The 24,981-nt window shown below is 48.0% G+C and overlaps 2 protein-coding genes across 3 annotated transcripts in view; both read right to left on the bottom strand.

Annotated features, from left to right (window-relative positions):
• The window catches only part of LOC144120836 (solute carrier family 12 member 9), a 28,604-nt gene extending 20,423 nt beyond the window's left edge, over positions 1-8,181 (bottom strand). For both annotated transcript variants that reach the window (XR_013312489.1, XM_077653593.1), the window contains exons 1-4: positions 7,539-8,181; positions 4,895-5,029; positions 2,494-2,628; positions 545-838 (exon numbers count right to left, since the gene is read on the bottom strand). Coding sequence is in view for 1 of the 2 variants with exons in the window: in XM_077653593.1 (XP_077509719.1) it covers positions 545-838; positions 2,494-2,628; positions 4,895-5,029; positions 7,539-7,893 (919 nt within the window). In the remaining variant the exon portion in view is untranslated. The remainder of the gene's footprint in view (positions 1-544; positions 839-2,493; positions 2,629-4,894; positions 5,030-7,538) is intronic.
• Positions 8,182-16,889: 8,708 nt separating this feature from the next.
• Positions 16,890-24,754, bottom strand: LOC144118404 (uncharacterized). Its single transcript, XM_077651348.1, has 6 exons — positions 24,667-24,754; positions 23,208-23,449; positions 20,401-21,814; positions 19,243-19,485; positions 18,264-18,368; positions 16,890-17,149 (listed from the first exon to the last, which is right to left on the bottom strand). Exons 1-6 carry the CDS (start codon positions 24,730-24,732, stop codon positions 17,090-17,092), a joined length of 2,130 nt encoding a protein of 709 aa, XP_077507474.1. The 5' UTR covers positions 24,733-24,754; the 3' UTR covers positions 16,890-17,089.
• Between the last annotated feature and the right edge of the window lie 227 nt (positions 24,755-24,981).

Raw genomic sequence — 24,981 nt, 5'->3', positions numbered from 1 at the left:
CTTTAACCAATTTTTCGCATTTAACCAGCTTTAAAACCAAAACAGTTTTCAATGTTACTATAACTATGCGAATATTCCACTTAGTACAGAAAGCTCAAGACACTTTCAGTAAAGCTTGACAATTCTACTAGACTGGCCTCAAAAACCACATGTGACAATCCATTGTGGCAGCCTCCAAACACACTATGATGATAATTAAAGCATTTATAAAAAAATAGGACGAAAAGGGTCCAATCACACAGCTCATCTCAACACCAAAAGCAGCAAGGAAAAAAATTCATTTCAACCAACCAATCATTGCAGCGTGTTCATTACGCCTTTCAACTTATGCTAACTTAGAGCAACTGTGGGGAAATAGTTCTGTGTTCCCTTTCATATTGCTTGTGCCTGTACATTCTTTCTTACAACTGATATGGTAACTGCTAATTTAAAGCAAAAATGATTTTAAAGTCTGCAGGTACAAAATAGAAATCGGAAAATGCAAAGAGAAGAGGTTTTGCCATGCATCATTTCACACAGGACTGGAACGGGCTGTGCAACTCACACCAAATGTTGTTGGTGAAGGTGACCCAGCTAAAGCCCGTGTAAGGGGCCCGGGTGATGTTGAGGTCGCGCATGTGCTGGTTCTCCTGCGGGAGCAGGACGTCAAAGGCAGGCTGTGCCATGAAGCTCACCACCACAGACAGGGCGGACACAATCACCACGCCAAAGATGACCACCGTCGTCTTGGCAAACATGGCCGCCCCCACCAGGCACACAATGAGGTTGACAAAGTTGACGCCCGTGCCATAAAGCAGGTTGTACCAGAAGCCCTCGGGCAGAATACGTGCCACGCCACCTGAAAAGCGCCGAAGGAACAGTTACAGCCCAATGAACCAGATATGCTTAAGATAAAGAGTGCAATGTGTGGTGAGTAGTGAAAAGATTGGTTTGGTTTATGGAGGTTTCACTCTCCCAAAGCAACTCAGGCTATGATGGATGCCGCAGAGAAGGGCTCCGAAAATTTCGAGCACCTGGGGTTCTTTGACGTGCACTGACATTGCACAGAACATGGGCCGACATCGTCAGTCAAAACTACAAATGCCACAAGAGCAGTGGTTGAAATGCACGGCATTGTTATGCGTCTGGCGCTTAAACTGGCACACTGCATCTTGTCAGACTTATCTAACTTTATGTTTGTTTTTGGTAAATACTACAATTTTATGCAAAATTTGTGAACAAAGTATCCCCTTCCCCTACTTTCCTCCCCCCATTACCTCAGAGAAAGGGGCCAATGCAACCAAGAAGTATGACACCAGCAATTCCTGCACCAACAAACGCCGAGCGAGCCGACAACTCAGCAGGCAGCGACTGCTGCACTGCACCAAGGCCCAAGGTGCAAAACTGGTGCCATGCTGCATCGCTCATCGTCACCATCAGCCCGGCTATGTCCACTATATAAGACAAAGGACCTTCACATTGATCAGCAATTATCCATGTCTTATGCCACCTGCAGCCACCCTATCCTTGAAACTTCCATATTTTTCCTCTCCATCTGACTCTCTACCATCTTCCGCTTCTTTGAATCAACTCCACTACCCTAACGAACAATCAGCTTGATTTGTAAATGTTCTGCTCAGGTTAGATTTTCCTTTAACTTCAGTTATGATATGTCATTTCTTTGTTTGTTCCGAATCCAGGTTGCCCTCTTCCAGTCTCAAATGCATCTTTGTGCTTCATTATACTCTCTGACATCTTTTTTGGGGAATGAAGAGAAAGGTACAAAAGCGGAGCATCAGTAACTGTGTCACTCGGCTCGTTGCTCGCTGCACTGCTGGTATATGGCACAGCTGGTGCCATCTATGGAAGCTTCATGCAACCGCACCTACCCAAAAAATTTGTTGTAGACCTAGAAATGTTTTTTGCTGTGACTCTTCAACGTTTAAGCTGTGCAGTTATGTTCAAAATGTGCCTTAAATAACAACCACTGAAAGAGTGTTTCAGCATCGCAGCTTCCACTCCATTGCCAGGAAAAGCTGTTGAGTACAGTCCTGTGCAAAGCAGCAGCAGAGGCTGTGGGATAGATGGCTCGTGTCTCTTCCACACAGCACCTGCTCACCTTTTTGTGGTGAGCGAAGCCGCAGACCATATGGTAAAAGAAGACGTCGTGTGTGCTTTGTGCCAGTTTCAGTACCAAGCACAACACCGATCACACTGGCATGCATTCAGGCCCCCACTAACAGTAGCCCCAAACTTTTGATTACAGTGGTACACTTTAGAAGCAGAGCGATAAATCCTTAAACCGTTAAACAGTGTTTGCAAAGCATATGCCTGAAATACATAGGAATTCCACTTTAACTTGGCCTCTAAAGGAAATGTTTGAAATATGTACCCACCACTACTAGTACTGGACTTCTATAGCAATCTCGGAGGCAACAAGTCTCCTCACTGTGCACTGGGTGACCCAAGAACAGCGTCGCAGACAGATCAAACTTCATGGCAGTGCTTGCTTACCAGAGGGGCCGAAGTTGTTGACCAAGCCCTCTACACATCCTGTTATGTAAAGGGCACTGGAGAAGATGTTTGCAATGAAGAACAAGGTGCCAATGCTGCCACCAAATTCAGGGCCCAGGGCTCTGCTGATCATGACTGATGGAACAAGGTCAAGGCTTTTTAATGCGGGACCCATTTGACAGCCCATGCCACACAAAGTCATGTTCACAAAACACCATTGCACTACAAAGTAGCTACCACATCCATCAAGTTATAAGAAATTGCCATACTTCAATGTAAATCCCTACAAAGGTCTCATAAAATGCTTTCTGAAGGCATCAGTTTCACAGATACACCCAAACAATTTTTGATACTGTGGCGGGGCCCACCATGCCACCAAGTGCTTCGTCAGGCGTGTAACGACCTCTCTGTTCTGAGCTATGCCTACTGCAAAAAAAAAAAAAACATTTCTATCAGTGACGACAAAAGTCTTGCTGCGACGAGCCATTGTTCGAGCCACTGTCTATCGTGAGGCTGCTTCAGAGAGCAGATATACTATCAGCACATGTGAATGCCTTTCACTTTATCGGTTCCTGAAGTGTCACATGCATGGAAAGCATTTCTCATCAATGTTGGGCAACTAAGAGACAAGGCTTCATTCTGGCCCAAAAGCTGCAAGCTTTATCTCCCCTCAGCCGCACCTCTCCAAGTATGTTCGCATAGATAGGCATCAAGAACAGCTTTCTATTTCGAAAGCTATCTGGCCTAAATGACTCAAAGTCAGGGCAGATTTTGTCTAACTATGCCACAACCAATGTAGAGTAACATTTAACTGCTAATGCACCAAGGCAACCCTTAAGCACGACCCCACACACATCCTGCTTCCCATTCCCCCAGCCAGGTTTGATGGGTAAAAAATGGCCCCCATAAAGGTTTCAATCAGTCAACAAATCGATCTCAAGCTAAGTTTGAACTGGCAGCATATGTTTTCAGAGACGATCCTATAATACACTGATAACAAGGTAATTAATTGTTCTAAATGCGCGCCCAATGCAGAAGTGCAAAAAAAGAATAACAAATCCAGTTTTGTCACTCATCACTTAATTAAAGGAAGTCATGAGGAATTTATCTGCTATTTATGCAATTCTTTTCCAGGATGAATGCATGAATAGAAAGATCGAATAACTGCTCAAGTTTATAAGAAAAAAAGAAAACTCTGCAGCAGTCTATCTCATAACAGTGGTTGCCCTGACGGCTAAATAATTAACCATTTTACAAATTTTTACACGACAAATTAACACTACAGATTAAGAGACATGACATAGCGAAGGCGGATGAATTTCGGCACCCTGAGCTCTGAGACATGCACCAAAATACCAGCAGATGGTCACTTCTTTCAGAAAGAAATTTATTAACTATGTTCTAGGAAGGCTGCCATGCACAGATAACAATCTGCCATAATTTCACAGCGTGCACTGAAGTAACCTACATAACGCTGCGGGCCACCAGCAATTGCGCCTGGCAAACGTATTCACCAACAAAGGCCTCGCTATCTTATCAGAAAGCATGATAACCTGCTCACAGCTCACACCATGACATGGTATATGGGAAGAAAGCCCAAACGATTCCTCACAAGAGCAAATGTTGTTTCAACATCATTCAGAGGGGCAAAAACCCAGGTCCCCCCCCACCTCAACCTCTGAGCACACAAAGATTGCTTTCTGGCCTAAGTTAAACTCGCCTCGTACACTCCCTCTCTTCTTAACCAAGCTTCCTAACCTCATCTCCACGCCACGCTCCCTGCTGCCCCTGATACATTCACCTTCTCTTAGAATCCACTTTTATCATCAGGAACCATTGGTTATATTCTCCCAGCATTACACACACTGCCCATGTTCATTTCTTCTTCTCAATTTCAGCTAGGAAATCCATTTGCTCCCTCACCAGTGCCCTATGCGAGTTCTTCCGAGCACTAACTATGGTTGCAGAACAGGGAAAATTTACTCCCGCATGGTTAATGGAGTAACAGAGAAGCACTTAGTAAAATATGAAAGCATCTGTAATCCTCTAAAACTCCAATCATTTATGACTAATTTCTTCCCAGCATTTTTGCAAATTGGAACCGCCTTCCCTGGCATAAAGTGGACACTCCTTTAGCATTGTTTTTAACACTAGCATATCCAGCCATTTTATAAAGCGGGATCATATTTCTTTACCACTGTCTTTTCTATTTATCGCTATTTCCCGCTACCTTCCCCCCAAATCTGTTTATATTTTCTGCTGCATCTTGTTCAACAAACTTTTTAATGTTGCTCATTCTACTCTGTAATGCCCTGGAGCCGTGAGGGAAATAATAAAATAAAATCGCATCCATAGCATCAATGCTGCAACAAGGCACCCCATACAGAGCCAGGAAGGATACAGTAGGCACCACCGCCTTCCACTGCCCCATTAGTGGAGATGGCACATATGGACAGCACAGTGAAGAACAGGATGGAATAGGCAAGCACAATCTCAACCAGGCACTCAAGTAGACCCGAATGACCTATTAGAAACCCTGCAACGCAAGAGAATAACAGAAGTGAACATCTGCATAACACAACACAAATAATAACAGTTGGGGTTCTTTGTCATATGCCACACTTCAGAGGCTAACATTCAATAAGCATGGCACCAACAGGTCTACACTATCCCTTCACTTAATGAAGAATGCCGCCAAGAAGTAAACAAAAGGTTGCTGACAGTGTATGCATACTCTAAAGGCATAGACTTGTTTTGCATAATAAGCACGGTATGAAAGGGCTTCCAAGAGAATGATTTACTACTGTCTTCTTCCTTTAACCTTCAGTGCAGACACAGTTCTGATATTCAAACTGACAGCTGCACATTTTCATTTTCCCACATGGCGTGAAATAACTAAGCAGAGCATCACGACCATCGTCATCGTTAATACCACCTCCTTCATTGCCAGCATCTACGGTAAGTCCACTGACAGAGAAAAGCCTCTTCCATTGGTCTTTTCTTGGCCCTACCTTGTGCGAGCAGCAGTCACCTTGTCACTGCAAATTTTCAAGTCTGTCCGCCCTAAAAGACTCCAGTATCGGTGCCATGCATCCTTGTCCAATGTATCTACACATTTACTCAAAGAGAACACAGTAATTTGTACTGTGTATTAAATTCCTTTCCCATGTTAATTTCAATGACACACTGCAACACTGACCCTTATATTTGCTCAAAGCTAATTCTCAGAAGTGAAGACTATCAGACCTGTGTGTGCATTGAAACACACAGAGATATAACAAGATTGGATTGCTCAATGACTTTTCCGCTGCACAAATGGTACGTATACTTAATTGGCAGGTTAATGTCCAAAAGTCAATGCGCATTAATTAAAATGTACGCACAATTAAGAAAGCCAGGCAAGCAAATTTACTTCACGCAGATCAATTTTTTTTTCGCTCAAGCATGTCAGCTGAGAGAGCAGGAAATCTTCCATTACATGTGCATTTCTCTACATACTTGATTCAGCTAAACAGCCATTAAAATGACAGTAGGTATGCTCAAAACATTCACAAGTAAAGGAGCAAGGTAGCACTGAAACTCATAGGTTAGAGATGACATATAATCTCCAATAACTAACAATTCTGTGAGCAACCTCTGCACCTTGGTTTGCCACAGAAAACTCTGGATTAATTTCAGCCACCTGAGGATATTCGCAGTGCGCTGAAAATCCTATTAAGTGCACTTAACTTTGCATTTTGTCCCAAAAATGGGCTGCTACAGCCTAGAGACCAACCATTGATTACAATGCCCAAGTTGACCACAGATTTTACACAAGTTAATGTTTAAGCTGCGTTAGAGAAGTTGGCTTTGGATTAATTCTGAACTTCAATTTCCACCCAGACCCCTGTACACTGGCGTTTTAACATTTCGTGTGCATCGAAACGCGGCGCCACGGCCGGGACCGAATCAGCCACCCGTGCGCCTAGCAACCGAAAGTCACAGCCGCGGAAGGTGCCAGGTTCCATGTTAACTGCAATTATCTGCTAGTTCTGAGGTGCGCTAAGTACATTATACTGTTCTCAGCCAGCAACAAAGTGAGAATATCTGCGAAAACTTCCTACAGCATAGCGAAATTTAGCGAATGTGTAGGAGCCCTGCTCACAGCAGCTGTTCTCGCGGCAAAACAACGTCACGCTGACGCTAGCAGAAGAGAAAGCCACGCGATGCCATCGTTAAAAAGAGTTGCGCAAACGCGACAAGGGGTTGAGCGGGTGAGAGTGAATCGTCCGTCCGGCTGAGCAGACTTTGAGCCGACATGAAGATTACAACACGCGGCCATCCGCCCATTCATTCGACCTCGGCGACGCACGCTTTTACGTAGCGAAGGTCAACTTCCGGGAACGTGGATGATCCATTTTTTTTTTTTAATCCTGGTTCGTTTCTAGGTGGTAACCAGCGCCCTGTGTTTCCGCTCGGCAGATCCGAACACTGGAGACAGCCACAACGACCACGTCACTGCAGGCACTTATAGCACCTCTAATGAGTCGAAGCGCAGCTCTTCTAACGAAGCCGTAATTATGTTGCGCTTCCAGACACGTGCTTCTTATTTTGTAAACTAATTGCCTCACATCACCATCTGGCATTTACCAGCTGCGCTCAAAGTGCCGCCATGCGCACCGCGCTCACATCATCGGCGCGTGAGCGCGGCACAGGCACATTTCATATGTAACTCCGCAATGTGTTTGTTGCCCGCGCAAGCTCGCGTCAGGCTCTGCCAAGCCCGTCGAGAGACGCGGTCTGGGCTGTCGCTTGTCATTCTGATCGAGGACCTCCACGGGTATGCACGGTTCAGCGGTAACGCTCTGCTCACGAGCGGCTGACTCACTTCCTGAAAGCCGCTCTCCCCCGCGAAGGCGACCCCGTAAAAGGGCCTCCCCGCACTCTCTCAAGAAACGAGAACTCCCCCCCCCCCCCCCCCCATACATTCTCGGTCGGGGGCGAGCAGCGCTACAAGTGACAGCAGGAAGTAAAGGAAAGAATCGAAGCCCGTCGTGATCACGTACCGATGCGTAGGAATAGGATCGCGCTGAACATGGAGAGGCAGACTGGCGTGAAACATCCCGAAAAAGTGGCCAGCCGGCGCGTGGACGGCGCCTGACAGGTCGTCTGCTGGGGGCTCTGTGTGCCCCCGCTGAGGCTGCGGAACAGCCTGGTGTGCCGCAACAGCGGCGTCCTGTCATTCGGCCGGGGCACCTGCACGGCCCCTTGCGCCAACGATGAGAGGGAGGCCACCGAGGATGACTGCGATGTGACGGACGCGCTGTTGTTTGGGTCCGTCATCTGGACGACCACCACGGGGTGTTCGGGCACTGCGAAGCCTAATGACGACGGCTGGACGTGCTTGTGGTTGTGAGCCATACGCTCGGGTCCGTACCGTGTGGCGACTGTGCGGGTGGGAGGCAAGCCGGCGCTGGGAGGCCACGAGCAGCGCCTGTCACCGCGACAGCAGCGGCAGGTCGGCGACGCGTATCACCTGGCACCCATGAGCCGAGCGGGCCACTGGATGCGCGGCCACCTCACCGTTCGGATCGGGACGCGCTTGAAAGACCACCGCTGCCGTTTCACGCCTACTGCTGCTGCTGCTGGCTGGCGCAAGTCGGACGCGAACACCGGACGTCGACATAACACGAAGTTTGACGAAAATGCGTCAGATGGCAGCACGTGCTGCAGTTGTGTCAGCTGGTTTGAGCGACTGCCGAGACATCTGGCGCGGTGTGTTGATACTCGAACGGCACTATGCCGACGCGGGAAAATTGTATCACAGCAAATACGAATTTACACCAGGGTTGTAGGCTGCGTTTTTATGGAGGAAAAACGCTAAGGCGCCCGTGTGCTGTGCGATGTCAGTGCACGTTAAAGATCCCCAGGTGGTCGAAATTATTCCGGAGCCCTCCACTACGGCACCTCTTCCTTGCTTTCTTCTTTCACTCCCTCCTTTATCCCTTCCCTTGCGGCGCGGTTCAGGTGTCCAACGATATATGAGACAGATACTGCGCCATTTCCTTTACCCCCAAAACCAATTATTATTATTATTATTATTATTATTATTGTAGGCGTTACCGAAAAAAAAGTAACTAAATACGTTACTCGTTACGCTAAGAAAAAAGGAACCGCCCTACGTTACCTACAAAAAAAATAACGCATTACCGTTACAGAAAAAAAAGTACTGCACGCTATTTTACCGTTACTTCATGGCCATAAATTTTAATTACTCTTTCATTTCATTTCTCCATTCTGCCTGCTATCCTTTATTTCCGCTGCCCCAGCTCAGGTGCTTCAGTATCGATGGTAGATGCCGGGGCTAGCAAAAATGTTTTCCTTCATTTTTACTATTATTTTTAATTAAACCACTACAACCACCACCACCACCACCACCTGCGTCTTCGCCTTAGGAACTGACGATAACAATTTGATAAAGCTCATATTTCACATAAAACTTGCAGCCCAAACAACCATTTTACGCGATATCCTTATTCAACGAGAATACTTTGCACAAATGTGCAGGAGCTTAGCAATTTTTGGTGGCCTGAAGTTGCCTGTAGAGTTACAAGTGTTGGATTCTAACTCTGTGGCACATGGTAAAGCCATCTTCTGAATGTGGCATTAAACACAAAATGACACTTCATCATCAAATCCAACTTCGCAAAGAAAACATCGCTGAACACTCAACAAATTTAGAGTAATTGTGAAAAATGTGATGCTCCAAAATGCTCGGCATGCTTGCACTCTTTAGAGAGTTGTGTGCGTGTGAGTGGTTCGGGAAGGGGAGCTAGGCGAAGGCGAGTGTGGGAATGCGTGTTCGTGCACGTGTTTCGTGCTTTATGGCTATTCTGCCTTTTTTTTTAGTTGGATGCGTCGTCAAGAGCAGGTGTTTTCGGGCATGCATACGAGTCGCAACAAAAGTCGTCGAAAGCACCTGTTTGTTTATTTGCAACATCACTTTAAGTGCTCTGCGCTTTTTTTTCTAGAAAAAGGGAACTGAGTGGGCGACAACTGGAACAAAAAGTAACTAGTAACGTGACACCTCACGTTACCGAAAAATGTTAACGTAAGTACGTTACCCGTCACAGTTCGGAAATGGTAACGGGGACGTTACTAAGTCACCGAAAAAAGTACCGCGTTACCGGTAACGCCGTTATACTTGTAACGCGTTACCACCAACACTGATTTACACTGTATTAGCGATTTTCACGAAATCGACGTCATGCTGCGGCGCTGCCGCGATCTAGTCAAAGAAAGATCGGCGCCCGCGGAGCCAAGTAGCTTGCTTCGTTGACTGAGTGGTTCGCTGGTACATGCCGACGGTGCTGTCAGAGTGTTGCTGTCAAAATATATCTTAGGAACGCTGTTACACGGACATGTGCGCGCTAAAGGGAAAGAAGAGCCGCTAACTGCCACTGGGTGAGTTTTCTTGTGCAAGAAAAACCGAGATCATATGGGAACGGGAAGTTTCCACACCGTAGTAGAACGTTTTCAAGGACCATGACAGTGCAGTTCCGGTCAAGAGATGATGTGCCTGTCCCAGAAGAGCCTGGGAGAATACGAAGCGCTGTTTCTTAGGCAAAATCGCTGTGCCCACATGACAAACACGCGAATTTCACGCGCGAAGAGCTTTTCTGCCTGGCTGTCTCTACAATTGTTGCTAGGAATGCGTGCATGCATGTTTCGTCATTTACAGGCAAAGGCGTAGCCGTGATAAGGATTTCATTCGAATTGTATATCATTCTGATTCTTTTTTTTTTCTTGCAGTGCGATTGACTCTTGCCCTAACTGTCGCTAGAACCCTTTAGACAGATGGGCGTATTCCAAGAACCGAATACAAGCGAACGAAAATAATTCTATCTACCGACCTTACATTCATTACATGCTTTCGAAAAGTATGGTTAGTTGCTCCGAGTAGACAGCGCGCGGAAAAGGCAACCTCACAGCTCTCGCTTTCCTTGCTGTACAGGCGATTATAAATATATGTTCATACGTAAAATAGCACAACGTAGTAAAAAAAGAAACACGCAGAAGGGCGCAGAGTGACTGGCAAACTTTCTACCTCGTTTTCTGCGATATAGCAAGCCAAGTAAATTGACAATCGCCGTGTCTGGCTAACCTTGAGTGCTGAATCAAAAAAAAAAAGCGCTTCTACTTTTATCCTTCCCCGTTAGTTATGCAATAGTCTCTCAAATAGACAATGAAAATTATTAGCTGAGTGCAGTGAGCGAGGGCAGGCCCACATGATGTGGGATAGGGTAGCGTGTCCACCGCAGTACCTGCAGTTGGTAGAGTACAGACTACCGCTTCTCTGCCGCCGTCATTTCCGGCGAATGACCATGGCAGCCCACTGTCCGAAGACGTCCGGCTGCGAGCTGCGCATGCAGAGCAGCCTCCCATCGCTCCTGGGGCATCATCTGACCCTTGCCGCGGGGACTTGTGTTTGTTCGGGCTATTCAGAATGACGTAATTAAGTCAGCTCTAGTGCTAGGACACAATGGCAGTGAGGAGAGGTTTCACCACGGCCGGGTTATAATTGAGAGAAGGAAAGGGGCCGTGAGGGTGGCCGTTTGAAGTCTGCGCTGCAGAACCTGGTCGCTTCTGGGAAGAGTTTTATGCGGTAGAGGGGTACATTGGGAGCGAATTTCTATAAAACAGTTTGAGGCGGTGGTAGTTGAGAAATCGATCCATTGCAATGCGAGACGAAGACAGGTCGCTCTCGGCCCGGTTGACGGGTGCTCGAGCTTGGGTATGAGCGGCCGTGCTGCCTGGATGTTAGCTGTCCCAGATATAGTACCAAATCATTACAATAATGTTACATTTTTGTTATGGTCAAATGTTATTTCAATGTGTTTAATGACGTTTTTTCTGACCCACCGCGGCGAGTAATATATGAGAGATCTGGTTGCAAAGTACTGCTACAGTTGGAAAACATCATTACTGTAGAAACAGTGGGAAAAGTTCTGGAAATCAGTTCTCGCTATGTATTTACAATGTTGTTTCAGAGTTATGACTGTAACATTATAATAACGTTTAGAAGACTATAATATAACGATGAGTGTTTAGAACGTTAAAATAGCGTTTCCTGTATAACAACATTATATGTTCACAAAGTGAACAAGGGAAGGGGAAGCCTCAGGGGGCTGCCAACGTTTCAACAAGAGGGCTTTTCTTCGTATGGGCGCCCAGACGAAAAAATAAAGGGGGGGGGGGGGGGGAGTGGCGGGATGTAGAGATTATTACTGACAGCAGTGGTAGGAGAGCACGTGGCCGTGTTATGGCCGGGGAGGTTGATTCTGAGTCGCGAGGCAGGAGTGTTTGGTCTGTTTCGGTATGTGAGAACCTATTATATTGACCTAAGATGTGCGTTTCAACAAGCTCTCCCAGGGTGCTGGGGTGTTGTGCATCACTAGTTGCGCGGAAATGACATGTTGCACAGAAAAACTGTTCACCAAATTAGATTTTTTCCATATATTAAAATTATTTCGCCGCGTAAAATCTACATCTCCTACGCAGCACTTCGCACGCGTGCAAGACCTGCCTGCCTTGGCTATTTTAAACGGATAAGATCCCTGGAGCAGGACTTCGTTAGCGTGGATAACGCTTGATGCATGATAACGAATAGATGCCTGGTTTTGGCCTTTCGCTATCGAAAAGTTGATTTTCTAACATATTCTAATATCGAGTTGGTTTGTGGGGGTTTAACGTCCCAAAGCGACTAAGGCTATGAGGGACGCCGTAGTGAAGGGCTCCGGAAATTTCAATCACCTGGGGTTCATTAACATGCACTGACATTGCACAGTATGCGAGCCCCTAGAATCTTGCTTCCATCGAAATTCGACCGCCGCGGCCGGGATCGAACCCGCGTCTATCGGGTCAGCAGCCGAGCGTCATACCACTGAGCCGCCGCGGCGGCTTGAGACACTTGTGTCCCACCTGCCTAGAGTGCCAGCAAACGGGAAACAATGCACTTACGTACCATATTTTTGCACACGGAATACTACCAAAATACTAACAAAGGCCCTGCGTTATGTTCAACCTCCAAGAAACGCCCACCTCATAGCGAGTGCCGTGACAACGGCGCGCATGCGAGCCTTCGAACCTCGAAGGCTTCCGGCTGATATCGATTCTAAACAACAAAGCAGCCGCACTGGTGCAAAACAAGCGGTCAGTGAAAGTTTTCCTGAATGTGGTAACTGCGCTGGTGTTGACTGCGAGTTTTAGCGTTAGTGGGTGTTGAAGGTCTTCGATGAAATGGCGTTGCCTGCCTCAATAAAGTATCCCACCGTGTGAACATGGGACAAGACCTGCAGAGCAGCAAGATCTTGTCGAGGTAAGATAAAGCCTCCGAAACGGCGGCGGTTTGAGGCAGGCAGATGCATCGCATACTTGACATCGCAGCGGTGGCGTAATGGTTAAAGCATGCGCCTCGTATACAGGAAGTTCTGGGATGTGCGGGATGGCCGACAGTCCTGCCTGTGAAAGCTGCGGTTGTGAGGAGACCATCGCTCATCTTCTCTGTGAGTGCCCTGCATTTGCGAGTGCAAGACATACACTGTGTTGTGCCCTGGACCGCCTCGATCCTCGCCCATCAACAGAGCAAAAGATCCTCGGTCCGTGGCCACAGCAGTCGACTGCCCTCAAGGCATACAAGGCACTCTTTGCCTACTTGAGAGCGACTGGACTGAGTGACAAATTGTGACAGCGTTGTGCGTGTGTGTGTTATGCCTTTTTCCCTTCTCTCTTCCTCCTTTTAGTCCCCTAATCCCTCTTCCCCAGTGCAGGGTAGCCAACCGGAACCCCTTTCTGGTTAACATCCCTGCTTTTCCCTCCTCCTCTTTATCTATCTATCTATCTATCTCTCTATCTATCTATCTATCTATCTATCTATCTATCTATCTATCTATCTATCTATCTATCTATCTATCTATCTATCTATCTATCTATCTATCTATCTATCTATCTATCTATCTATCTATCTATCTATCTATCTATCTATCTATCTATCTATCTATCTATCTATCTATCTATCTATCTATCTATCTATCTATCTATCTATCTATCTATCTATCTATCTATCTATCTATCTATCTATCTATCTATCTATCTATCTATCTATCTATCTATCTATCTATCTATCTATCTATCTATCTATCTATCTATCTATCTATCTATCTATCTATCTATCTATCTATCTATCTATCTATCTATCTATCTATCTATCTATCTATCTATCTATCTATCTATCTATCTATCTATCTATCTATCTATCTGGGATGTGCGAGGCACCTATAAATGGGAGGTGCACTTCTGCCGACGAGCGTGGCCGGTAGTGGGCTTACGGACGCCGGGGCCAACGGCGCGAAACTGAGAAAAGAGCTAAGAAAATAGCTTACGCTGTAAAAAGGTTTGTTCGTGTATATGATTCAGGAGCGGTCGATGATTCAGTCCATACGCGTACAAGCATGCAACACAGTACGCAGCACAGCAAGGCAATAGACCCGCTGCAGCATGTGCTCGATTCTTTTTGGTTTTCACGCTCATGGGCACACCCGTAGTAGGTGGTGGATGTCTGCTTCGACTTCCCGGGGCAGGCATATACTCTCTGAACACACATTCGCCTATATGGGAGTAAAAAAGGTGTTAACTGTCCTCTAGCGCACCCCCAGAGGAGTTTACTCCCTTTTTACTCCTTTCCGTTTAGAGTGCTATAGGAGACCCGGAGCGGGTATTCCTCCACGCTGCGCTTTCCAGTCAAGTATTTCTGGCTTGAGTCGTAGTAACGCGTCACTGTACTCCAGCCCGACTCCCACGGTTTTAATGCGATGGCATTAGAAGCCTTCTGGAGCCAAAATGTGTCGTCGCGGTGATAAAAATTCCTCATTGGCTGAAAGGGGAGTGACGTCACCAGATGGGAGGGTTCCAATTGGCTGAAGGGAATCAGTGATGTCACCAGAGCGGAAGTGACATCCTGGTAACGGCATAAACTGCTAATGCTGCTTGGTTGGTTAGGGGGATTAACGTCCTAAAAAACCGCCTGAGGTTCACCGCAGTTTTCGCGAGCCTCTCGATATATTCACGGCTATATATATATATATATATATATATATATATATATATATATATATATATATATATATATATATATATATATATATATATATATATATATATATATATATATATATATATATATATATATATATATATATATATAACGTGCTCTGACATCACACAGTACACGGGGGTCTAGCATTTCGCCTCCATCGAAATTAGGCCTTATGCTATCAAATAGCCAAACAATTAGGTTTAAATTAATTGTTTTATTCAGTGAATTGTGGAAAACTAATAAGAAATGTTTCGACGGAAATATTCAGAGCAGCGGACATTTTTCCCATTCTATATTGGCAAAACCGCGAGCGTTAAGAGATACGCTCACAATATTGTTTACACTGCAACCCTTTGAAAGTTGCTTAAGTGATTCTGGACGTGTTTCGACAGTAGCTGCGGTAACTATCAACCGCAGTTTTCGCGAGCCTCTCGATATATTCACGGCTATATATATATATATATATATATATATATATATATATATATATATATATATATATATATATATATATATATATATATATATATATATATATATATGTATATATATATATATATATATATATATATATATATATATATATATATATATATATATATATATATATATATATATATATATATATATATATATATATATATATATATATATATATATATATATATATATATATATAAATAACGTGCACTGACATCACACAGTACACGGGGGTCTAGCATTTCGCCTCCATCGAAATTAGGCCTTATGCTATCAAATAGCCAAACAATTAGATTTAAATGAATTGTTTTATTCAGTGAATTGTGGAAAACTAATAAGAAATGTTTCGACGGAAATATTCAGAGCAGCGGACATTTTTCCCATTCTATATTGGCAAAACCGCGAGCGTTAAGAGATACGCTCACAATATTGTTTACACTGCAACCCTTTGAAAGTTGCTTAAGTGATTCTGGACGTGTTTCGACAGTAGCTGCGGTAACTATCAACCGCAGTTTTCGCGAGCCTCTCGATATATTCACGGCTATATATATATATATATATATATATATATATATATATATATATATATATATATATATATATATATATATATATATATATATATATATATATATATATATATATATATTGTCACGGAGTTCTCACGGAGAGACGCTTCAACAGCTGGAGTCGGCAAGAGGAGACGGTAATGGCGGCCGGTCCACGATAGCACGATCGCAACCTCATCGTCTTCGCGGACAGCTTGCGCCACCTGGCAACACTAGGTGGCATTATTCCCCCCTCCGAAAAAGAAGGGCATCGCAGTGGGGCCGCCAGCAGCGTAGGCGCTCTAAGGTTCGAGGAAAACGGAGCACACACAGAGTCACAACGGAGGGCCGCTAAGCCGTTATCGGGCATAGTACGGCTTAAGCCGCACAACGTGCACAATGTCAGAGCTGTTGGGCTGTCGACGTCTCGGTTGCGCGGCACCGTCGGGAACCACTTCATAGGTAACATCACTGATACGCCGTAGCACTTTATAGGGGCCAAAGTACCGGCAGAGTAGTTTCTCGGACAAGCCCTGGCGGCGGACAGGTGTCCACACCCAAACTTGTTCACCGGGATTGTAGTCGACCTGTCGGTGTCGAAGGTTGTAACGGCGCGCATCAGTGCCCTGCTGCTGGCCGATGTGTACGCGGGCAAGCTGACGGGCTTCTTCAGCGCGTTGGGCAGGTGTAGCACCGGCAGCTTGCGTGAGAATACCGGTGGCTGGCATCATGACTGTCGCGAGTGGTCCAAGCTCCGGTGAAAGTCCCTGCAGCCTCCGGCTGAAGCGGTGTACCGGGGTGTCAATCGGCGCAGGGCTGGCGGCACGGCTCCCTGGAGGGGTTTCTTGCATGGGATACTCGTACCCAGCAGGCTCCACCAAACTGTCACGGAGTTCTCACGGAGAGACGCTTCAACAGCTGGAGTCGGCAAGAGGAGACGGTAATGGCGGCCGGTCCACGATAGCACGATCGCAACCTCATCGTCTTCGCGGACAGCTTGCGCCACCTGGCAACACTAGGTGGCAATATATATATATATGTGTGTGTGTGTGTGTGTGTGTGTGTGTGTGTGTGTGTGTGTGTGTGTGTGTGTGTGTGTGTGTGTGTGTGTGTGTGTGTGTGTGTGTGTGTGTGTGTGTGTGTGTGTGTGTGTGTGTGTGTGTGTGTGTGTGTGTGTGTGTGTGTGTGTGTGTGTGTGTGTGGGAAGCAGGAAGGAACAACTATCATTTCTCACGTCCAGTTAGATTCATATACAGAGATTATATTTATATAACATGTAACGATGTATATTTGCATAACGTAGCAAGCGCTTTCACTTAATTACTTTTGCGCCCGAATTCGAGGCGCTTTGTAAGGCCCGGACACCGGACACGTCGAAAGCCCCATAAAAAAAAAGTTGAGCGAAAGAGTTGATCGTCGGCGGGGCGGGGTGTGCTCAGAATACAGTGCACTTGTGCGTCGGGTTGAGCACGGTCTCCGGCGAGCAGTCGAAGGCCTGCAACAACGCATAAAAGTTGGTTTATCAGCCCAGAAGAACCATGGCCCGTCGGCAGCTTTTATTGCTGTGTTCGGAACGTCGAAAAGAAATAATCAGTTTCTCAAGTTCTGGCACATAAAGGAGTGCGAATACGTAATAAAAGCTATTTTTCACGGCAAAGAAAGCGTAATTTAGATGCATGTTCTATGGTTCTTTACCGCGTGTAAGCGGGTGCCATTAGGCGAAAATAACGGCGTGTGTCTCTGCGTAGCCGCCGAGTGAAGACTCCGGCTCCAGCAGCAAGCCGAGAGTGACACGACCCCCCCCCCCCCCCCCCTCCATTCTGCCGAAAGGCGCGAAGTAAAATCTGCATCGGCAGAGGCGTAAAGAGTAAAGCAAGTTTGAGGGTCTTTAACAAAGTGGAGGGCGTAGCAACACCCTCGAGAGTGTGTGACGTGCAGAGTGAGGGAAAGCGGCGCCGAAAGGGAGCGCGCGTCAATGGCTAATATACGACGTGGCGCGTCAAAGCGAAATATGTATAATGCGTATAAATGATTTTATTTTATTTATGGGGGTTTAACGTCCCAAATCGACTTAGGCTATGAGGGACGCCGTAGTGAAGGGCTCCGGAAATTTCGACAACCTGGGGTTCTTTAACGTGCACTGACATCGCGCATAAATGAAAACGTATAAAGAAGTCGTTAGCGAGCCATAAAACCAGCCAAACTGAAGCGAAGTACAAATCCAGCATATATACAAAGCATAAAATTATCAGCCAGACTTAAAAGCCAACTAAAGCAAAGCGAAATTAATTGGCGCAACATTCAGGCCATGGGGATGCGACAGAAAGATAAAGCATCAAATTGAAAAGCGGTAAATATGAAAGCATCGAATGCAAAAGCGTAATCCTATAAAAGCGCATTCTCCTTACGCAGTTGATCGCATCTGAGCGACTTTTTTTCTTTTTTCAGCGTGATTGCGCGTTTTCTACAGGGCAAAGGTCATTCGGTGATCTCTAACGCCATAAGATCGATGAGGTGCCGCGGCGTAGCCACCGTTATCGTAGACACTGGCGGGGCTAATGCAGGTATGTTCAGTGTCTCTTCCAATGCCGTCAGACTAGGGCACACACCTGCGAAAATCGTGCCACGTGACGCAGCACGTCGCTGCAGGGGTCCCCATCGCCAGGCTCATCACGGCCGGCACACTTGACGAAGCACCAAGTGATGAGCAGCACCTGCGAAAGCGCCACGTATTCTAAAAACTTTGATATCACTGCGAAAGCGACCCGCATCGAAGAAATGCGAAAGCGTTGCTTCTATGCATAGACAGGCAGTGACTTCAGCGGATGTGACGTCATGGAACTTTCTAGAACGCGGGTTTTTTTCCGCAACGCCAGTACGCTTTCTATTCATTTTAATATTTTTATTTTCTTTTTTAATTATTGTAGTTTTGACGTCCAGGTGCTATGTCGACGTCCGTTGCTATTTTGACGTCCAAGTGTAATTTTCGCTTTTAATTACCTAATTACACAACATCGACCAAATTCTTCCCACAGTGCGACCTCACCACACACTAACACAACCAAACTTTTGCACATATATCTTTATAGAACGACACAATCGTGCGGAGAAGCTTTTGCTGACGCGACATAGCCATCTAGTGCTTTCGCATTAATAAGTAAAGAGATGGACTGCAGCGCCACCACCAACAGCAGCGACAAGAACATAGACGACAGTGCGCTTCAAGCAAGCCAGAAACAGTTTTGTAGCCCGCGTAGTGGCGCAGTGACTAAAGCATCCCGCTCTATGGACGTTGCCCAATGGATGACAGAATGACTAAAAAACACTTACGCATACAGAGCAAACAGTATACAAGACTGCTTTTAGAGTCTTCTGCCGTTTAATTGCGCTCCCTTTCTGTCCATACTACGGTACCAATGATCTAAAGCAGAATGGTCAATAACACATAGCGCTTCAGGGTTACTGAAGCCACGCGCAATGTTTACAGCGAAAAAAAAAAATTAGACGCGTTACACTTCACGGCTCAGATGAAAACTGTGTCCTGGCTTGCGTATCTATAGCGTTAGCGCTTAGTGAATACTGCGACACCTGGACGGCCGAGAGGTCGGGCGTCACGAGCCAGCGGTCGTCGTCGCCACGGCCCGAGCGCGCGAAGGCGTCCAGCACGGCTTCGACCGAGGCGAGCTCGGCCATGAGCAGGTCCGGAGCCAACGGCGCGGCCGGCGACGTGGCGGAGAACTTGAGGCACGAGCGCGACTCGTTCAGCGCCGCGTCGGCGTCCGGAAGGTGGCGGTAGAAGTGGAACGCCAGCTCGGCCGACGCAACGCCCACCTAGAGGTACACGCAGCGGGGAGCTGAGGGGGCACTTGAGAGGCAACACATTGCTTTCTGACGGACAAGATGCTTACATACGTCAGGAAAGTGTTGTTACTAAACGCAAGCACTGCAGAAGTAAAGCATGTATTCCAAGGAGAGAAAATTGAGCTTGTCGCATGATAGGCTTAGGTGCTTATGCGCCATTAAACACAACATAACCCAACCAAAGGAGAGAAAGTTGTGCTATTTGCACACTCTATACATAAAAGGTACTTTTAGAATAGGGTGAACCCGCCGCGGTGGCTCAGCGGTTAGGGCGCTCGGCTACTGATCCGGAGTTCCCGGGTTCGAACCCGACCGCGGCGGCCGCGTTTCGATGAAGGCGAAACGCGAAGGCGACCGTGTGCTGTGCGATGTCAGTGCACGTTAAAGATCCCCAGGTGGTCGAAATTATTCCGGAGCCCTACACTATAACGGCACCTCTTACTTCCTTTCTTCTTTCACTCCCTCCTTCATCCCTTCCCTTAAGGCGCGGTTCAGGTGTCCAACGATATATGAGACAGATACTGCGCCATTTCCTTTCCCCAAAAACCATTTATTATTATTATTAGAATAGGGTGACCCTAATGTTTTGGGGCATAGGGGAAATGCAGGGCGCCAGTGTGCAGGCAAAGGACAGAAAGTGGATGGAGGGGCGTTATTGTCCTGCGCCTGCAAACTGGCGCCCCGATGTTCCCCTATGCCCTCAACCGATAGGGTCGCCCTATTCTAAAGGTCTCTAAACTATAGCCGTGTGTTCTGAGTTTTCGTTGCATTCATTAATGCTTTGCAATTATCCTTCACTGTTTCTGGCCAGCCACATTCAGAACGCTAACACGTTGGTTACCCGACCGAAATGAATACAGGGACAAATAGTTCGCATGTACCAACCTGTGTGCCCAGCCCTCCGTACTTCACGGCTGACGTTATGCCGTCATCGTAGAAGGGCAGCACCAGCGTGAACGGCGACAGCACGAAGTCGCTCTCGGTCTCGTTGAGCGTGTAGAACATGCAGTCCTGGAATGGCCTCGCCGCCAGCGACCGCCGTGGCGCCACGTAGTCCGGGCTGCGAACCAGCGACCAAAAGGAGAGCCAGTTGGTCACCAGCGAGTCGCTCACGTTCGGCAGGGCGACGTCGGCCGACGCGTTCGCGTCGGTCGGCATATCGACCAGGCGCAGCGTCGAGTCCACCGTGTTCCAGCGGTTCATGAACGATGTATTCGCCGAGAACGGCTTCCTGGCCGACACCCGCCGGACGAACGCAGTGCGCACATCGCCCACCAGGCTGTGGACGTTGATGTTGGTGTTGGGCCGCACGACGTCCGCGTCGTAGAGGGCGAATATCAGGTCCCCTACGAATGTGTAGGTCATGGCGAAGCAGGCCCGTCCGTAATTGAGCACCGCCTTGTCCCAGTCCCAGCCGTAGTGGTTCAGGACCAGCTCCATGTTGGCGAATAGGGCCGCGTAGCGCACGGCGCACCAGGACACGTACAGGTGCGTGTCCGGCTCGCCGTAATTGCCTCGCAATTCGAGGAAGGCCCGCAGGAAGGCCGGATTCGTGGCTTTGACACGTATGCCGCGCCCGTTAGGAATGGTCCAGTGTCGCGCCACGGCCGCGGACCACTCGCTACGGTTGACGAGTCGGTCGTCCTCCTCGTCCAGCGGCTTCGGCTCGTCCTGGGACAAGCCCCGGTAGGCCTTGCGGAGCTGGGGCAGCATCTTGTCCTCCACGGCCCGCATCTGCTCGAAGCTGACCCCGCCGTCCTCGTCATCGCCACCGGACGAAAAGTGGTATCGGAGGACGTTGAAGAACTTGCGGGAGTCGTTGAGTCCGCGCAGCCTGGCCTGTCTTCCGAGCATCCTGGGGAATGTGTGGGCTTCCCGCACGGCGATCGTGGTCCACCAGTCGTCGTCCGAGTCTTCGTCGGGGTTGTCCACGCGGATATTGACGATGGCGGGCCAGTGTAGCACCGCGGACAGGTACACGACGGTGCGCATCACGTCAGGATCCCTGGAGCGCGCGGGCCAGAAGACGCCGGCTCGCGCGAGGGCCTTCTTGACGAAGGGCATTTCGTTCCTGCCGTCTCGCATGACGGCGTCGCAGCTGCGGTACAGCCTGGCCACGCGCTCCCGGGTCGTCCGACCTCCGGAGCCCGACGCGCCGGCGGTTCTCGTGACGTTGCGCGTGAGTCGAGACAGCCGCTCCAGCGCCGACATGAAGATCTCGGTGCGGACGGAGTGCGCGTGCTGTTGCTGCCAGCCATCGCAGACGAAGCGGGTGAAGCTGTAGCACGGGTTGAAGGACCTGCATGCGGTGCACCACGTGATATAGTTGACGAAAAGATTTTTTTAGAGTCGGTTGTTATGGCCCGACCTCCCGTTATATATATCATGGCCATCGTGCCATAAAACGAGGTCGCCAAACAACAAGATCATGTGACCCTGCACCAGTTTCTTGCTTGTGGTTGGACTGCCCACACTAATTCCCCGAACTCATCCACTGAGCCATTCTCCTGGCGCAATCTTTATTCCACGTGCACCTTACACATAAAGCAGGCGCTAAGCTCTTTGTCATTTTACGTGAGATCTCAATCAACTTTTCTTTATTGATAGAACTGAACTGTCACGTAAACGAAAAATAACCCTGAAGCTCACTGCCGCACACACGAGTGAAGTGAACAAGTGAACAAGATAAAAATTGCCTGACACCTACGTTTCCTTTCAAAACATATTCCGCACATTTCCTTCGATCTAATTTCTTTTGACAATGTATTTTGCACATTCTGTTGCCATGTGTGTGTTCCGCGAGATTCCTGTTTAGTTTTCGGAGCAAATACACACAGGGCCGTCTATTCAGCGAAGTGAAGACGCCATTTAGCGCTCGAGATGATGCTGCGTATAACAGGCTACGATCCACGAACGAGAAAAATGAACATCGGTGTATTAAATTTAAGCGCAAAAAAATGTCATGGCGATTGTCAAACCTGCTGCGAGAAAGCTGCGATAGTAGTTGGATTTACTCTTGATGACTATACTTTGAGATGCTTTTACTCTATTAGATGGTTAGAATAAACCCTAAACAGAGGCTTCAGACATCTACAGAATTTTTCTGTGGGGTAAAGGTGGACGGGGGTGAGTGACGGTGTGATGGGCCGAGGACGGTGGCAGATGGGTGGGCCGACCACTAGCTATGAGGGCTGGGTGGGGAGGTGGCTGGCAGAGCTGCTTCTGGAGGGCAGCTGGCTTTCCCACTTCGTCTTTCGATTTCGCCGTCGCTTTTAGTGCACTCGCACTGAAACCCGCAATCTGAGTTTGCCGATGTTCATTTGTCCGAAGCCTCTGGCAGGAGGCCCACCTGCCATTGGCAGGTGTCAACTTGCCAACAAGCTCTCTTAAACCGAGCCTCGAACCGAAACAAACGAAAACCGAAGCGCGAGCGCACCTAATTAGCATTTGACCTGAATGCGCTAAATCATCCGCCATTTGTGTGGAGGCCGAGTGGAGGGTGTAGGTTGACATGGTTTACGCAAAAAGCCTACTGGCACTAAAAAACGGAGACAACACACACAAAAAGGGACTGGCGCAAGACAGGGTGTAGGCGGGTGGCACATCTGGAGGGTAGCGTTGGGTGGACGTTTGGCAGATTGCGCGTCTTGTAGGGTCTCTCTCGATCACAGCGTCCGTCTTTGAGCGTGTACCTGTTCATGGACTCCTGCAGCCTTCGGGAGAACAGTCCGCAGGCGTACGAGCGGCAGGGCTCGCTGCGCGTGTTGATGAGCGCGAACACGATGGAGAGCAGCAGCGCGGAGCCCAACACCACGGCCGCGATGCCCAGCGTCGGCAGCAGGAGCATGCGCTGGTGGGACGGCGCGCGCTCCTCGGTGGTGGCCCCTGGCGGCAGCGTCCGAAACGCCACCAGCCGCGGACGGGCCTGCGACGCCTGCGAGCCGTTGGAAGGAACACTCGAGAAGTGTTTCAAACTGCGCAGAAGACGAGGACAAAGGCAAGGAGGAACATACAAAACACCACGGGCGCAGCCAATGTTCCTCGTTGCCGTTGTCCTCGTCTTTTGCGCAGTTTTAAACACTTCTTGAACTATATGAACCAACAAGCCCGCAAGAACGTCCTACTGAAGGAACACTCTAAACAGAAAGGAGTAGTAAAAAAATAAGTAGGTTGTCTTCTAGCGCACTACCTTTCATAAAAAGGAGGGAACAAATGTGGTACAGTATAGCGACCGCTGGAGACAGAGCGCAGAATGGAGCACGACCCCAGCTAGCGGACAAGATATGACTGAGGCCAGCAATGGTCGTCTGGAATGGGCACCTTCAAATGGATTTTCAAATTTACAATTGCCTGCTTGACAGTTGACGTACACGGTAGAAAGACAGACTGCAAAACTGTTATCGTAGTTTGCTTATGGTAGACGTATACAATCCATCTATACGCATCACATGAGCACGGGTGGACAGACAGACAAGCAGACGAAGACAGTGACTACATATCCTTGTATATCTGAAAGCATAGAGAGAAATGGAAACTGACTAAGCGGATCCGCGTCCAGACGACTTTTCGTGACTACACGGCCCTGTCTATTGCGGCAGTGACCATGCTTGGCCAGCTCCCCTGTCAACGACGCCTGCCTCTATACTCCACCTCGCAGTCTGTGATAGAGATGAGAGGTTAAAGTGCGATGTGGCGGCTTCGAATCACGAGACAAATCAAGAGGAGGCACCGACCAGCCACACGGATCTGGAAGCCGTTGCATCGCTCTCGGAGTATGCAGAAGCTGTTATGGTCACTGGTCGCTGAACATGGTAAAAAAAAAATAAATAAAGAGAAGGCGTTTCGGGAGCACTATACGGCTCCCAAGGTCAGTGACCTGAAAGCTTCATCCACCATGAATCCTGACCAGAAGGTACGCCGTACCGTCGACTAGAAGCAGGTATCTTTCGCCACGCAAAGCCACATTTACGCCCCTCTCCTGCATCTACCCAGTTTGCTGTCGCACTCGCACTGAAAGGCAAACCAAGCCAGACTGTAGAGAATGAGGCGCTCCAAAGCAAGGGATGTGCGCATTCGGCGGCCATGCTGAATCCTAACGTGGGGCGACAGCCAATGCCACCTTCAGTTTGGAATCGGGAAGCCGGGTCTCACCTGGCCGCTGTAGACGCTGGGTTCCATGCAAGGAGCTCCTAGAGGACGTCTTGACCAGGGCCGCATTGAAATTCGCGAAAATCGTTCGGCGACCTGCAAGGCGCGTTGAGCACGTTCGAACGTGACAGCTTCTTCTTCGTCTTCGCATCTCTTCGTTCCGGCACGTTAGCTACCAAGAATTCGGGACATCATCATCGTCATCAGCCTGACTCCGCCCACTGCAGGGCAATGGCCTCTGCAATGTCTCTCCAATTAACACTGTCCTTTGCCAGCTGTGCCCGCCATATGCCCGAAAACTTTTTAATCTCATCCGTC

This window comes from Amblyomma americanum, chromosome 2 (genome assembly GCF_052857255.1).
Source record: "Amblyomma americanum isolate KBUSLIRL-KWMA chromosome 2, ASM5285725v1, whole genome shotgun sequence".
NCBI classification, from domain to species: domain Eukaryota; kingdom Metazoa; phylum Arthropoda; class Arachnida; order Ixodida; family Ixodidae; genus Amblyomma; species Amblyomma americanum.
Note: the sequence above shows the minus strand (reverse complement) of the source record. Positions and strands in the feature narration are given on the sequence as shown.

What these genes read in the sequence shown, in the direction of transcription:
- LOC144118404 (XM_077651348.1), bottom strand. Translation starts at nt 24,732, where the DNA reads ATGCGGCCCTGGTCAAGACGTCCTCTAGGAGCTCCTTGCATGGAACCC. An exon ending in CCAGCGTCTACAGCGGCCAG is followed by an intron (nt 23,450 to 24,666) that starts GTGAGACCCGGC and finishes AACGGCTCGCAG; the next exon opens with GCGTCGCAGGCCCGTCCGCG. An exon ending in ACGGAGGGCTGGGCACACAG is followed by an intron (nt 19,486 to 20,400) that starts GTTGGTACATGC and finishes GTGTACCTCTAG; the next exon opens with GTGGGCGTTGCGTCGGCCGA.